Here is a 14,325-nt window from a genome sequence, read left to right as displayed (position 1 = left end):
AGAGCACTGCCTGAGCAGTATACGATTCTGCTGTGATACAAACACCGTCACATTGGGAGTGATTTGATGCCACCAGTCAGACATTCTAGTTCCTCCTGTCTTATCCAAGACTCCACGATGAGAGCGTTAATATTGCTTGGTGTTTTACAGTTGATTCTTGCTACTGTATCGGGACAAGAATCCGAACCGGAGTTTGTCTATCCGGATGTATTCAATGACCCGGAACGGGATGCTTTCTTGTATGGTACTTTCCGTGATGACTTTCTCTGGAGTACATCTACAGCGGCATATCAGATTGAAGGCGGATGGGATGCGGACGGAAAGGGACCCAATATCTGGGATACCTTCACGCACGAGCCTGGTAACATCGCTAACAATAACACGGGAGATGTTACGTGCGACAGCTACAATAAGTAAGGTTTGACGAGATCTCTCTCTCTCTCTTTATCTCTTTCTATCTTTTTTTTCACTCCCGAATTCCTCTATATTTTCATTTTCTTCTCTCTTCTTTTCGCCCCCACCCCCTCTCTCTCTCTCTACGTCTGTCTCTTATACAAGATGAAACGGCGAGCGATTCATGTCCACTTGAAATCGTTATTAATTTAAGCCTACAATTAAAAACAAAAATATGAAAGTGAGACGGTGAGACACTTACTTACAGCTTAGAACTTAACATATTCTATTCTTTGGTATTAAAGATAAACTTTAGTACTGGTAATGCGATTGCATTGTGAAAGAAAAGGTGTGGAAAGGATCAGAAACAGTTGATCATGTAGCATGTAAGTATTGGTGTGCACTGCAAGGTTCTGGAGTCATCAAAATCATCATAAATTTGACCGAGTCTTGGTAAAGTAACAAGCACTCACATAGAAAGCTATATATGGGACAACACACATGGTGTCGGGGCTAGTACTACCTTGATTTCCTTGTCTTTCTATGCTCATTACTCAGCCAGTATACATTTTCTTCCAAAATTGTTTGGCACATGTCATTTATTTGTAATCTTGAACATTCAGTGTAAGTTTCGTTTGATTCTGTGAGAATTTTTTTTTTTTTTTTACCAGTACTGGAGTTTATCTTTAATCTTTTTGGCAGATACATGGATGACATTGCTATCATGAAAGCAATGGGCCTGAATTACTACCGTTTCTCAATCTCTTGGTCTCGTATCCTCCCTGATGGCACCTTGAACAACATCAACCAACCTGGTATCGACTACTACAACAACTTGCTGACAGCCATGCTTGATGCAGACATTGCTCCTATGGTCACTCTCTATCATTGGGATCTACCACAAGCCTTACAGGACCTGGGAGGTTGGCAGAATGAATCCATCATTCAGCATTACAGAGACTACGCTGAGTTGTGCTTTAGTAACTTTGGTGATCGTGTGAAGCTGTGGATTACCTTTAACGAGCCATGGGTAGTGACCATGTTAGGGCATGGTACAGGTGAATTTGCTCCTGGTATAGAGGAGGATGGAACCATTACCTATGTGGTAGCACACACTATCATCAAAGCACATGCCAGTGCATACCATGTTTATGACAGCGCTTACCGAGAAACACAGGTCTGTATTCAAACCCTCAGAATGGCGCCATATTTTCAGTGCGCCCTTGTAGTTCATCTTTAAAACTACTTAACTCTTCACTAGGACATTGTGTAATATAAATTTTAACATCGGAAATATTAGGATTACACATTTTCCGATCATTTCAAATGTATACAAATTTATCACGTGACGTTTAATTATGAAGTAAATCTATTTTGATGCCAACGTATGTATTGGCCCTGTTGCATAAAAGTCACCGTTGATTGTAAATATGCCATCAATATCAACTAACATGGCAACACCACTCAACAGCCAACCAAATCAAGGTTTCCATACAAGTTACCATTTATGGTAAAGTTACCGTCTAAGGTAAGTTTTATGCAACAGGACCATGGTCACTGATTGGTGACTATACGTCAGTGCGTTGGATAGGATTTGTATCACTCAAACAATTCATTATATTGTATGAAACCATGGACCTACTCCATGATGAAACCGAATGGCTTAAGATATGCAGGGCTTTCAATCAGAGTGTTGGTTATTGAATACTGTTTACATTATAGATACACTGTATATCTTAAGGTCTACATATCAAGATGACATATTATTACCGTCCCTTTAAATGTTTAAAGAACTGTTTAACCACCGTTGTGATTGTCTAATTCTGTTTTGTTTAGGGAGGAGAGATCGGAATAACCCTGAATTCTGATCACTACGAGCCTAGCGATCCTACTGACCAAACACACGTAGAGGCTGCAGAGAGAGCATATCAGTTCTATCTTGGTTGGTTTGGTCATCCTATCTTCATCAATGGAGACTATCCAGACATCATGAAGACCAAGGTAGCTCAGAAGAGCCTTGGCCAAGGCTTGAATGAATCTCGTCTACCAGATTTCACTGATGAAGAGAAAGCATTCATCGTCAACACTGCCGATTTCCTTGGAATCAACACCTACACGACTAGTCTAGTGTTCCCAGCTCCTTCTATCAATCAGCCCGTTAGTTACTGGATTGATCAAGATGTGCTACCACTCAAGGATCCAGACTGGCCCTCTACAGAACACACAGGTTTCAGGATTGTACCTTGGGGTATCCGAAGACTCTTGGGATGGGCTTACAATGAATATAACGTGCCTGTATACATCACAGAGAATGGCATGGCAACCACTGATACTGATGACCTGAATGATGACATCCGGGTCAATTACTTCCAGGCTTACATCAATGAAGTTCTCAAAGGTACAGTATGCGTTGTCTTATTAATTCATATTAATTCAACCACCGCATTTTGGTGCATACATCACCTCTCATCTTTATGGAGCGTAAGAGGAGGCGCGATAGCTCAGTCGGTAGAGCAGTAGTCTCGTAATACGGTGACACGGGTTCGACACCAAGGCGATGCGCTAGTGCCCTTTGGTAAGGCATTAATTCCCATTGCCAGGTCCCTTGTTGCTTACTTACAAAAATTTATGCAGTCAGGTAAAATGACCAGCACCACATTGTTATTTTGATTTATTTTCAGCCATGTATGCCAAGCACAATTCCTACTCGTTCGTCGTATCGTGGGTCATGTGGGTCTCGCTATTAAATGGACACTTGCATCATGGGGATGGGGCATTGATGAGGAAGATATGAATTAACAAGGCTACCCATTTGTTGAAAGAGTGGGGAAGGAGCCCTCTCCCTTTCTCTCTCTTTTCTTCTTCCTTTCTTTTTTCATTTTTCATTTGATAGGGGGCAAAGAGAAAATGATCGCGCTATTTATTTGCTGTAGAAATATTACCACTTAAGGGTCTTACCCCGCCAAACATTGTAAATGTAAAGCTATATTCAGCAATACAAGGTTTAATTGACTATGATATGATCCCCTTGAAGCTTATCTCCTCGATGATGTTGATGTTCGAGGCTATGTCGCCTGGACTCTCATGGACAACTTTGAATGGGCTGTTGGTTTTACGGAACGATTTGGTCTTCATTACATCGACTTCAACGACCCGGATAGGACTCGCATCCCGAAAAAGTCTGCGTCGGCTTTTGCTGAAATCATCGCCAACAATGGGTTCGAGGTAAGACAGCAACGTTAATGTCATACTTGTGGTTTTCATTTATATTCATTTATATTACATTAAGTCATCTAGATTTGAAGTTAATACGCATTATTAAAATTGATGTTGTAGAGATAAAATGGTTACCTTTCGAGGCATCAGTATTCCATTGGTCAGAGAGTCGAGAATAATAAATTTGATCACTAACCACATACTCTCTCCTGACGACGGATAGTCAACCTGTTCGAAACGTCGAGCCACTCATCCACTCCAAGCGCTATAGTTCTCCTTAGAACTATAAGCTAAGAAAGATAACAAACAGTCCTTTTCAGGACTACACACCCCCAAGAAAGATTACCGAGTCAGAGTCCTTTCCAGGACTCCCCAACCCTCTCTCTCTCTCACATGGTGCACCCGCAAGCCTACTGTATATACATACTATATACTATAAATCTCCTTTCCACTTTCATTTGACAGATCATGAATATTATGCATGGTATCGTCACCCTGATCATTGGAGTTGATAATACAATAATCTATACATACTCTGCACACTCTCCACTCCATTGGGAGCAATCCAGACTAATCTAAACGCTGTAATCTTCACATCCTACCTGGTACTCATTTAATACATGGGGTTAGAGAGAACTAATTGAAACTTGCTAAAGGACATCGTTGTCCTGTGGGGGTCGAACCCATAACGTCTACATCCCAAGTTACATGATAAATCAACTAGACTACCAATGTTTGAACCTTACCTTACGCCAATTGGAGAAGAAAAGAAAACTAATTTGATATACTCTTACCGATCTCCACTCAAGGAAAAAAGTAATTTTTTACCGAAAGAACGACAACAGAATGTTGCGAGATAGTGTGACAAAATTAATTTCCTTTGTAGCAAAGTTGATTTTCCTTGATAATCTTGCTATCAACGATAACAAGATAGATGATTATTAGAACATTCAGGTAGTTTAAGCTTAGGGTAATCGATCAGAAATGACCTTATATATATATATATATATATATATATATATATATATAAAGAAATATCAGATTGAAATAATGGACGCGTGATGTTTTCAAGTTACCGATCATTTGGTACAAAAATGCCTTACAAATTGTTTTCTGTTATGTGTATACATATTACGTTATCTTGAAGTGCTTACATAGTATACTAAGTTTACATTCGTACGAAAATCAGTGTAATGTATGTTCATCGTTATAAATGTTGTATATCACATACATATATATTTTCACGAATCTGTTCCCTTAAATCTCCTGAATCCGTTTAGCAAATTAAATGAAATAGAGGGTAAACTTTGGCAGCATTTGCTTTACAATAATAAGGTTCAGAATGATAATATTAGACTAACATGATTACCATCTTGCAAAAAAAATTCTCATAAATTACCCCCACAGATCTCTATACTATGTTAGACCATTCCTTTAGGATGATGCAATCTAATCTAAACATTTAAAACATTATATCTGATATCAAAGTAAAATGGTTTAAGTTTTATTTGATTTACTGCTTTCCTTAATATGATGTGTCAAATCAATAACCGATAGTTAAAGGCGTTATGTCGTTCTTTGTTTATTTCATGAAATAATGTCTATATTATTTTTTAGTATGGTCGAATTTGTCTGGTTACCCCTAATAACCAGCGACATCATTATCATAAACAACAAAAACAACAACATTTTTTTTTTAATCGTTATTTCCGCACAATTTTGTGGGGTTGCTTTTCAGCCATGCTAAAGTCAGGGTAATAATCGGGAGTGCCACGAGTGTCAAGTCTGCCAGACATGAGCGCTATACAAGAACTTAATATCATTATTATCATATCATGACCATAGAAAAGTCCTAGTAAATTGCATGAACATTGTTCAATATTTTGAAAATATTGACTTGAGATTTTGATTGAATTAGCGAATTAATGAATTGATACATGGATATATCGGTTCTGCACAGGCCTTTACAACCTCTTTAGTCCTGGCCTAGCTTCCTCATTACGTTCTTTTTAAATGATGTTGATACAGGATGCCATTCTACGGAAGGGGAAACAAGGGTTATTTGATTTACTTTCGTAATCAGATGAATGCCTCGGATAAAATATGCCGAGAAGAGCTATATAGATAAGCTAAAGTGGGGCAAAGAGCTTAAAAGTTAATGAACAACATACGTGTACTATTAAACAGCTATAAAACAACCCCAATATGCAAATGTACATAGGGCGTTTAAATGTTTGAAAAGTTATTTCGCTTAATAATTCGAAAAACTCTGATACCCTAGAAATATATAATGGCGCGTTATGAATGAATGAATGAATACAACACTTTCCGAAATTCTCCCGACCACTAGAAATCGTCAAAGTCCAGACTTGCAATAATTAGATACAAATTTAGATTATTTTTTTAAAATAGAAGATCTTATCTGTTTACTTCGAATATCTAAATATACGGAAGAAACCTAAGAGAATATTAACCTTTTCCTAACCTGTGATCTTGGTTTGTACTAAACTGATGCATAAAATTTCAATAATAACAAATATAAGGCCAATAATAAATGAATCTCTATGATCCAATTTTCACGATTCATCCATCATGATGATTTTTGTTGGTAATGGCGGTTCTGATGTAATTGTAATCATGACATTAGAGACTCACAAAGTAAAACGAATATTTGCAATATTGTAATCAATGTTGATGTGTCAAATTATATTAGATGAAATCTTAAAAGGGGTGGAGTCAAATCTCATTTAGTCTAAACGTCGCGCATGCGTGCATCTTACCATAAACATGTCGAGGCAGGTGTGAAGCTCAAATGGGTTTTATGTAGTTTTATTCAGCAGCACATAAGAGAAGAGACATGGCTATCAAACTCTTACAAGGAGTTTTTATTCTATTACTGAGTTGTTTGTATTCAACTGTCTCACAGGAGGTTGAATTCGTCTACCCTGATGTCTGGAATGACACTCACAGGGATGCTTTCCTTTACGGAACATTCCCTGAAGGTTTCATCTGGAGTTCAGCGACGTCATCATATCAGATCGAAGGAGCTTGGAATGAAGATGGGAAGGGGGAGAATATTTGGGATAGATTCACTCATGTAGGTGGAAAAGTCTTCAACAATGATACTGGAGATGTTGCTTGTGACAGCTACCACAAGTAAGTACATCAAACCCAAACATGTATCTACATCTGGATATTACAAACAAGAAAACTCATTATTTACTCTGTGCAAAGGGTATTTCACACAAAGTATTTGAAAATGTAGCAAATTGGTGCAAAATGGATATGAATTTCACATCAATTAACGACTATACCAACAGCTATGAGTGAATATAGTTTTGTCATTTGTAAATAAAAATAGAAAAGATTACCTAGTCCACCAGCTTTAACGAATTCCCCGTTTATTTTTTTTTTTGCTATTGGAAATTAGGGTGTGAATGAAAAATCTTTGCATCAGGGTGGTGTTACAAAGATCCTAAGAAAACTTAACTCTAAGTTGAACTCTAAGTTGGACTTAAACATTATGGAGAGCCATTTGTAGCCTTAAAATAAAATATATTCTAAAGCAAAAACTGAAGTATTTTAGACTTTTCATAAATTCAACATCGAGAACATAAAATCTCCTCGATAATGGAGAATACGAATGATTTGAATCACCTTTTTATGCCTTTTAAAATAACTTGTTCAAAGTATTTTCATAGATGCCAACGGCTTTCCATAATTGTTAAGTCCAACTTAGAAATAAGTTCAAGTTAGGATCTTTGTGAAACACCCCCTGATGTTTATAACATTGAATACAGTTTTGCTTATTCGTCAGGTTGAATTAAAAGCAATATAATATAATGAAGTTACAATTTCCAATGGCTACATGATAAGACGGACACTTCGTATACATGAATTCTTTCGTTAGAGCTTTTATTTTCACCTGCAATGATAACATGCAAAATACGAAGTGAATTTCAACAAATAAAGCAACGAAACAAAAATATGCAAATGTGTGTAGGGTATTTTAAATGTGTCAAAATATCCATGAGATTATATATTTGGTTATAGTAACTTAATGTACATGAAGGTCAAATAAAAACTAACGAAAGAAACCAAAAAGAGATAAAAGGTTTTAAAAAATTTCCCGTCACATAATGACTCGAGCAGTGTATATTCATAATTCTTTCAAAATCTTGATAGTACAGGGTATTTGTTTAGTTCAAAATCAAGATTGTTCCATACTAAATGCCATCATATTGATTGTGGTGCGATAAATCTCTTACTTTTAAGTGACCTTTACAACCACAGTAAATTAAGCTATACATTTTATGATATATAAAGAGTTTCAATATTTATTCAACTTCCAAATTACTGCATATTTGTAAACCGTATTTTTTCCTAACAATAAATGTAGATACGAAATATTAATTATATTGAAATTGAAGGAGCAAACGACCAGGTAAATATTGGTGTCCATCGTGTCGCCTCTTCTGTTTACATAATAAACATTAATCCTAAATCCAGATAAATAAATCAACCCACACAGTTTTCATTAATCACTTTACAACACGTATCTTTGTGATTATAGCTACAAAGAAGATGTTGGTCTAATGAAGGCCATGGGTCTAGAATATTACCGTTTCTCTATCTCTTGGGCTCGCATCCTCCCTAATGGAACCATCAATAATATCAACGAGGCTGGCATCGATTTCTACAATAACCTCATCAATGAGATGGCTGCGAATGGTATCAAAGCTATGGTCACTCTCTATCATTGGGATCTTCCTCAAGCTCTGCAAGACATTGGTGGTTGGGACAATTCGGACATCGTACAACACTTCAAGGACTATTCTGAGCTCTGCTTCCAAAGGTTCGGGGATCGAGTCCCCCTCTGGATCACATTCAATGAGCCTTGGATTGTGTCTCTGTTTGGGTATGGCACGGGTCAGTTCGCCCCAGGGATATCAGATATTGGTTCCGCTCCTTATAGAGTTACCCACAATCTCATGAAATCACATGCTGCAGCTTACCATGTTTACAACGACACCTACAAACCTATACAGGTATTTACACATTTCAAAGTCATCATTGCAATTCCAATGCTGTTGTAAACAGAAACAATTTTTAAAACCTATTTCTGCCTTCAGCTTAACATACATATTATAATGTCACGTATACAGGAAGGCGCAAGGCTGCTGCTTATTATTTTAAAAGTGTATGCAAACTTTCCAAACAATGCTCTTTCTTCACCCATCGATCTGCAATTGCATAATAAATTAATTTTTAACCGCAAAATTATCAACACCGGCTGTGTAAAGGGCTTTCGTGCCCGATTGTAAGGTTGTTTTTTTTTGGGGGGGGGGGGTTAAAATTAAAAAACTACATAACTCTGATATGCTTTTGATAAGTTGGTGTCGAAACTTATATTTACGATCTTTCAACCGTTGACATAATTTCTCTTCCAGAAAGGGGAAATTGGGATCACATTAAACTCTGATTGGTCAGAACCATTGGACAGGACGAACCAGACCAGTCTTGATGCATCTGATCGAGCTCTTCAGTTTAACCTCGGTTGGTTCGCTCATCCAGTCTTCAAAGGTGACTATCCAGAGATTATGAAGACCAAGATCGCCAAGAAGAGCGCTGCCCAAGGTTTTAATGAATCCCGTCTACCTGAATTCACCGCAGAAGAGATAGCCTACATCAAAGGAACCAGTGATTTCTTTGGTTTGAATCACTATACTTCAAACTATGCGTTTGCTGTGCCAGAATACCTCTCCAATCCTCCGAGTTACTGGACCGATTCAGATGTGGGCTCCTATCAAGATCCAAACTGGCCTGGGTCTGGATCTACCTGGCTCAAGATCGTGCCATGGGGACTTCGTAATCTTGTCAATTGGATCTATGATGAGTATGGAGTGCCTATCTACGTGACGGAGAATGGTGTGTCCACAGCCGACATCTACGAACCCGATGACGACATCCGACAAAATTATTACAGAGCTTACATCAATGAACTCCTCAAAGGTAAACAACTCAACCATTAGACGTTGCACTAACACAGGCAGCTTAGTCTAAGTTTTAATCTTAACGCAAAGAGTTTCGAGAAATCAACGCAATGTCAATTGCAAAACACTTTTTGTATATCCCATAGAAATAATGTTCATTCGAAAAGGTGACGGACAACCGTTTTGACAGTCTTTTGTGTCCGTTTGTGATCGTGTTCATTGAATCTAAAATTTTGGATTAAGACAAATTAGTCTCTCGTCTTGAAGTTCCAACGGAATCCTGGACTTTCAGTTTGATACAAGTCAAGATTAACCATGAGATAGGACACCGTCTCACTTGATATCCTATTATAGTATGTGGTTTATTTTTCAAATCGTTATTTGTACGGTAAAGGTTAAGAGATTGTGAACAATTATTGATAGTAATGTCCAATGGATCACTACATGATTATCATGTGAATATTAAGAAAAATATAACGATTAATCTATACTACAATTAACAATGGGAAAAAACGGATGATAATATGACATAACATTCAAGTTTTAAACAATCTTTTGCGCTTTAGAAATGACATGACCCAACGGGTCCCCCCCCCCCTCTCTCTCTCTCTCTCTCTCTCTCTCTCTCTCTCTCTGTATTCCTCTCTCCCTCCTGTACAGCGATCAATGAGGATGGCGTTGACGTCAGAGGTTATACTGCGTGGTCACTTCTTGATAACTTTGAGTGGGCTTCGGGCTACAATGAGCGTTTCGGACTCCATTATGTTAACTTCTCAGACCCTGCCAGACCTCGAGAAGCTAAACAATCAGTCAGTGTATTCTCAGAGATTATATCCAACAACGGCTTTATCAAAGACGAACAAGTCACTACACCGGCAAATGGTACTGGTCGGGAATTTTACTAATTGGCTTTAATTTTCTTAAATTGCCTTATATCAAAAGCACAATGAAATATGAATTTTATGGACTGCACACTTGTATAAGCATGCAATACTTTTTCTTTTTCGACAGACTAAATGAATGAAAGAAGTATCATGCTCAATTACAAACTATGGAGCATGCTACAGTAAATATTGAAATTTATATAACTTTAGTAACAGAACATTAGAGGAAACCGATGCTCCTAAACTTTTACCAGGATGGCGCCCTTTAGCAATATGAGTAACAAAGAACAACGAAAGATTCAAGTTGAAAACGGATTACATACTACTGTAATATCATTAGACTCGAAGCTAAGAATATAACAAGGGTGCATCATTAATGCCAAGACAGGAATCCTACATAAATTCCACGTTTCTAGTCAATTGCAGTAGGAACATACGGAAACATCGAAACAATATGACTGAAACGTCGAGAACTAAATCTATTTATGTGGTTTTCAGTTCATAGCGGGCCGAAACCTTTTTTTTTACAGCTCTTATTTCTTTGACTACGATGCATGACTATTTTACTACTAAGTATAACATAGGAATCGAGTGGTATTATTAATATATTAGGAGAAAGAAGTGATATGTCCACAATTTTTTGTCAGATATGGGTTTTATAGTTAGGGAATGCTAATATAATGATCAACCTCCATTAATTTACTTAGTGATGTCGATATGTCACCTGGGTTCATTTCACCTTGATATTTCAGCAATCTTATAGATGATTGTGGTTAATTTGCTTGTTTAGAGCTGGACACGGAAGGGATTACCCTAACCTGTACCAAGACCCAGATGATTGTAGAGATACCCAAGTCTCTCTTGACCGGTGACATGATGGGTACAGATGTCCGTTTCGCTTTGGCTTCTGAAGATGACCAGGACTGCCGGGGAATCGATACGGTCAATGAACCTAACATGGACATCATTGAACTCACTACCAACCTTACAGATTGTGGAACTACAAGAACGGTAAAGATCAATCCTTTGTATAATATATATATATATATTCATTGTATCTCTTTATGTGGCGCGTGACTGAGGGCATTATGAGTACTAAAGGGCATCGGTGTTTTATTTCTAGCAAGGATGCCTTGTAAGAGAGTCAAGAACGTTCACTAATATGTCTTTGATTTATTCTTAGTTTCTAACCATCCTTATTAAGATGTTGTCAAGTGTAGACAATAATCACAGTTTTGACAATTCAATATGTTTCCAGGAATCTGATACTGATGAAACTTACACGAATCAAGTGATCAGTCGTTACGAAGATGGACTCGTCAGCCGCTTGTATGCCGTCGATATACCCTTAACGTGCTCTTACAACAGAAGCAAACGCGTGGAATCTGTCCGCTACCAGTTGAGTGACTACACCATCGACAAGACTCTCGATGAGAATGGCGAATATTCTTTCTCGTTCGAACTTTACACCGATGACTCTTTCGATGATGTGGTTGACCGATTTCCTCTGGTGATTGGACTGAATGAAGAAATCTACTTCTCAGCATCAGTAATGTCACTAGATGACACTCTAGATCTATCTATTCGATCTTGCAGGGCTACACCCATGTCACAATACGAGGATGACATTCATTATGATTTCATCGTAGATGGGTAAGTACAATGTAGTCTACAACAGAAAATGTCAATCAAATCAAGTTCAAATCAAATTTGGCAAGTTAATATAACGAACAATAAATTGTCATATTTTCCTTTTGTAACAAAGAAATAAACCATTTTACACTTATGTCTATCTGGACATAAAAAGTGGGATATTAATTGTCTTTCTTCTCTCTTTTTGGGTTAATCTGTTAATCACTTGCTCCTTTTTCTCAGATGCTCAGCAGACAGTACTCATACCAACATCACAAGACTGGATGATGGACATCGGGTCGGGGTCGAAATGAATACCTTCCGGTTCATCGACCAAGAAGACTTTGTAAGTCGCGTGATATCAGTCAATTCAGGCTATCAATTAAAATATATTGATATTAATTTTGATTAGCCTCGAGTTAGTTACATGCTCGATTGATGTAGCTGGACATCGATACTTGGACAATACTAAACCGTGATTTGTAGGTTATCAACATACACAGATTTTATATGAATTACCGTTTGTAATTTTCTAAACAATTAATCTTAGTTTAAATAATGCATAAATACATGTACATTGTTGTTCCCTGTGTCTTTCAAATTATTTTCTATATTTGTTATAATCGTTAGACCCTTGTAATCATTGATTTGCCTATGTATTGTGAAACAAAATATTCACGTACTTTGTTTTCTTTCTTTTTTTAATAAAAAAATACAAACTTTCAACCAGGCAAATTTAGTAAAACAGTATTCTTAAGCGACGGGAATGCAACAAACATTTATATTACAGATACATAAATAAATTTACTTCATTTACATTCAAAGGAAATTCGATGTGAGTTCTAATAAGCATTTGCAAGTCATATCTATCATAATATGAGATATAGCACGTATTTTCGTGAACATTATTTTTGTGAATTATATTGTATATCTTTAACTACACCCAATCTCTTCACTGTTCCGCACTTTTTTTAATCCGTTTTCCACACTCTCTCTCTCTCTCTATCTACCCGCAGGTTTACATCCACTGTAATCTGTTGGTGTGTGCATCTGATGACACTGATTCTGTATGCCAGGAAGATGACTGTGAGAATGATGCTTTCAATCGTAGAAGGCGTGATGTTAGTGATGAATCAAACACAAGACGATTCACTCGTGGACCGGTTCGTCTTATTCGAGCAGCCGAGGAGAAGAAGACAATCTCACGTATACAGTTCTATGAAAACGGTAACCCTAATTATGTTTATTCAAAGGCATGACTAGTATATTGTTTCCTTAGGTTTGGGAAGTTTGAGGAAATAGATAAATAAACACCATGATCCCCGCTCGAAAAAGAAACGGAAGAGGGATGAAAGGAGAGGTCTTTTCCCATAAGCATCCTCTCAAAGTGTCTTTATTCATCAGCTACCTAATCTCCATCTTTAAAAAAGATATGATACCAACCAATATAATATATATATATATATACATAATTGCATAAAGTCAATTAAAGTTATGTTGATCGGCAATATGATACAGTACTAATTAAATCGAATGTACGTAGAGTATCATTCTCTCTTTCTATCATATCGTCATTCAAACAGACACCCCTGATCAAGCATCTCTTCAGACTGCTTTCAACCCTTGGATAATCGCTTCAGCTATCATGGTAATCGTTGTCATGGCAATGGTTGCTATGATGTTGATGGTGATGAGGAAGTTAAACAAAATGGCGGTGACTTCACGACGCGAATGCCTCCAAGAAGAGTCTGCACATCTCTTGTCTGAGGACTAAGATCGAGTCACCATTCTCTACCGCTAACATGTTTATATTCGACGCTCCTAATCTTTCCTTTCATAATGAAATTAGAACTTTAAAAACGATTATGTTGAATAATAATTGTAGAAGAACAGCGTTTGCAATTAAGACCGATTGTGCATATTAAGCAATTAGTCTTGTGGCAACTAGCCACTAATCCGTTATTTCCTTTATTAATCTTAGATGCATGATTAAAGGCAACTAGATGTTGGAACAAATTCCTACATCGCTACAATTCCAAGACAAACTATGACTATTAACATGATAAATTACAATTCATTGTCGCTTATAATCATAATCATGAAAGCAATTATAAACTTTTAAAAAAGTATCTCATGTAGAATATTGATAGGTAGCAATGCTTCTGTTTCCATTGTTTTCAAATAAAATTATAAGAAGACAAACTTGA

At 37.1% G+C, this 14,325-nt stretch overlaps 1 protein-coding gene across 1 annotated transcript; it reads left to right on the top strand.

The window, feature by feature from the left end:
• Positions 1–14,325, top strand: LOC582036 (lactase-phlorizin hydrolase-like). Its single transcript, XM_030998854.1, has 13 exons — positions 1–413; positions 1,096–1,570; positions 2,230–2,791; positions 3,428–3,618; positions 6,536–6,765; positions 8,183–8,657; positions 9,060–9,621; positions 10,263–10,484; positions 11,277–11,497; positions 11,745–12,139; positions 12,362–12,464; positions 13,135–13,345; positions 13,702–14,325. Exons 1-13 carry the CDS (start codon positions 67–69, stop codon positions 13,890–13,892), a joined length of 4,185 nt encoding a protein of 1,394 aa, XP_030854714.1. The 5' UTR covers positions 1–66; the 3' UTR covers positions 13,893–14,325.

Source organism: Strongylocentrotus purpuratus, unplaced genomic scaffold (genome assembly GCF_000002235.5).
Source record: "Strongylocentrotus purpuratus isolate Spur 01 unplaced genomic scaffold, Spur_5.0 spur5_scaffold_5, whole genome shotgun sequence".
Lineage (NCBI taxonomy): Eukaryota > Metazoa > Echinodermata > Echinoidea > Camarodonta > Strongylocentrotidae > Strongylocentrotus > Strongylocentrotus purpuratus.
This window is presented reverse-complemented; position numbering and strand designations above follow the sequence as displayed.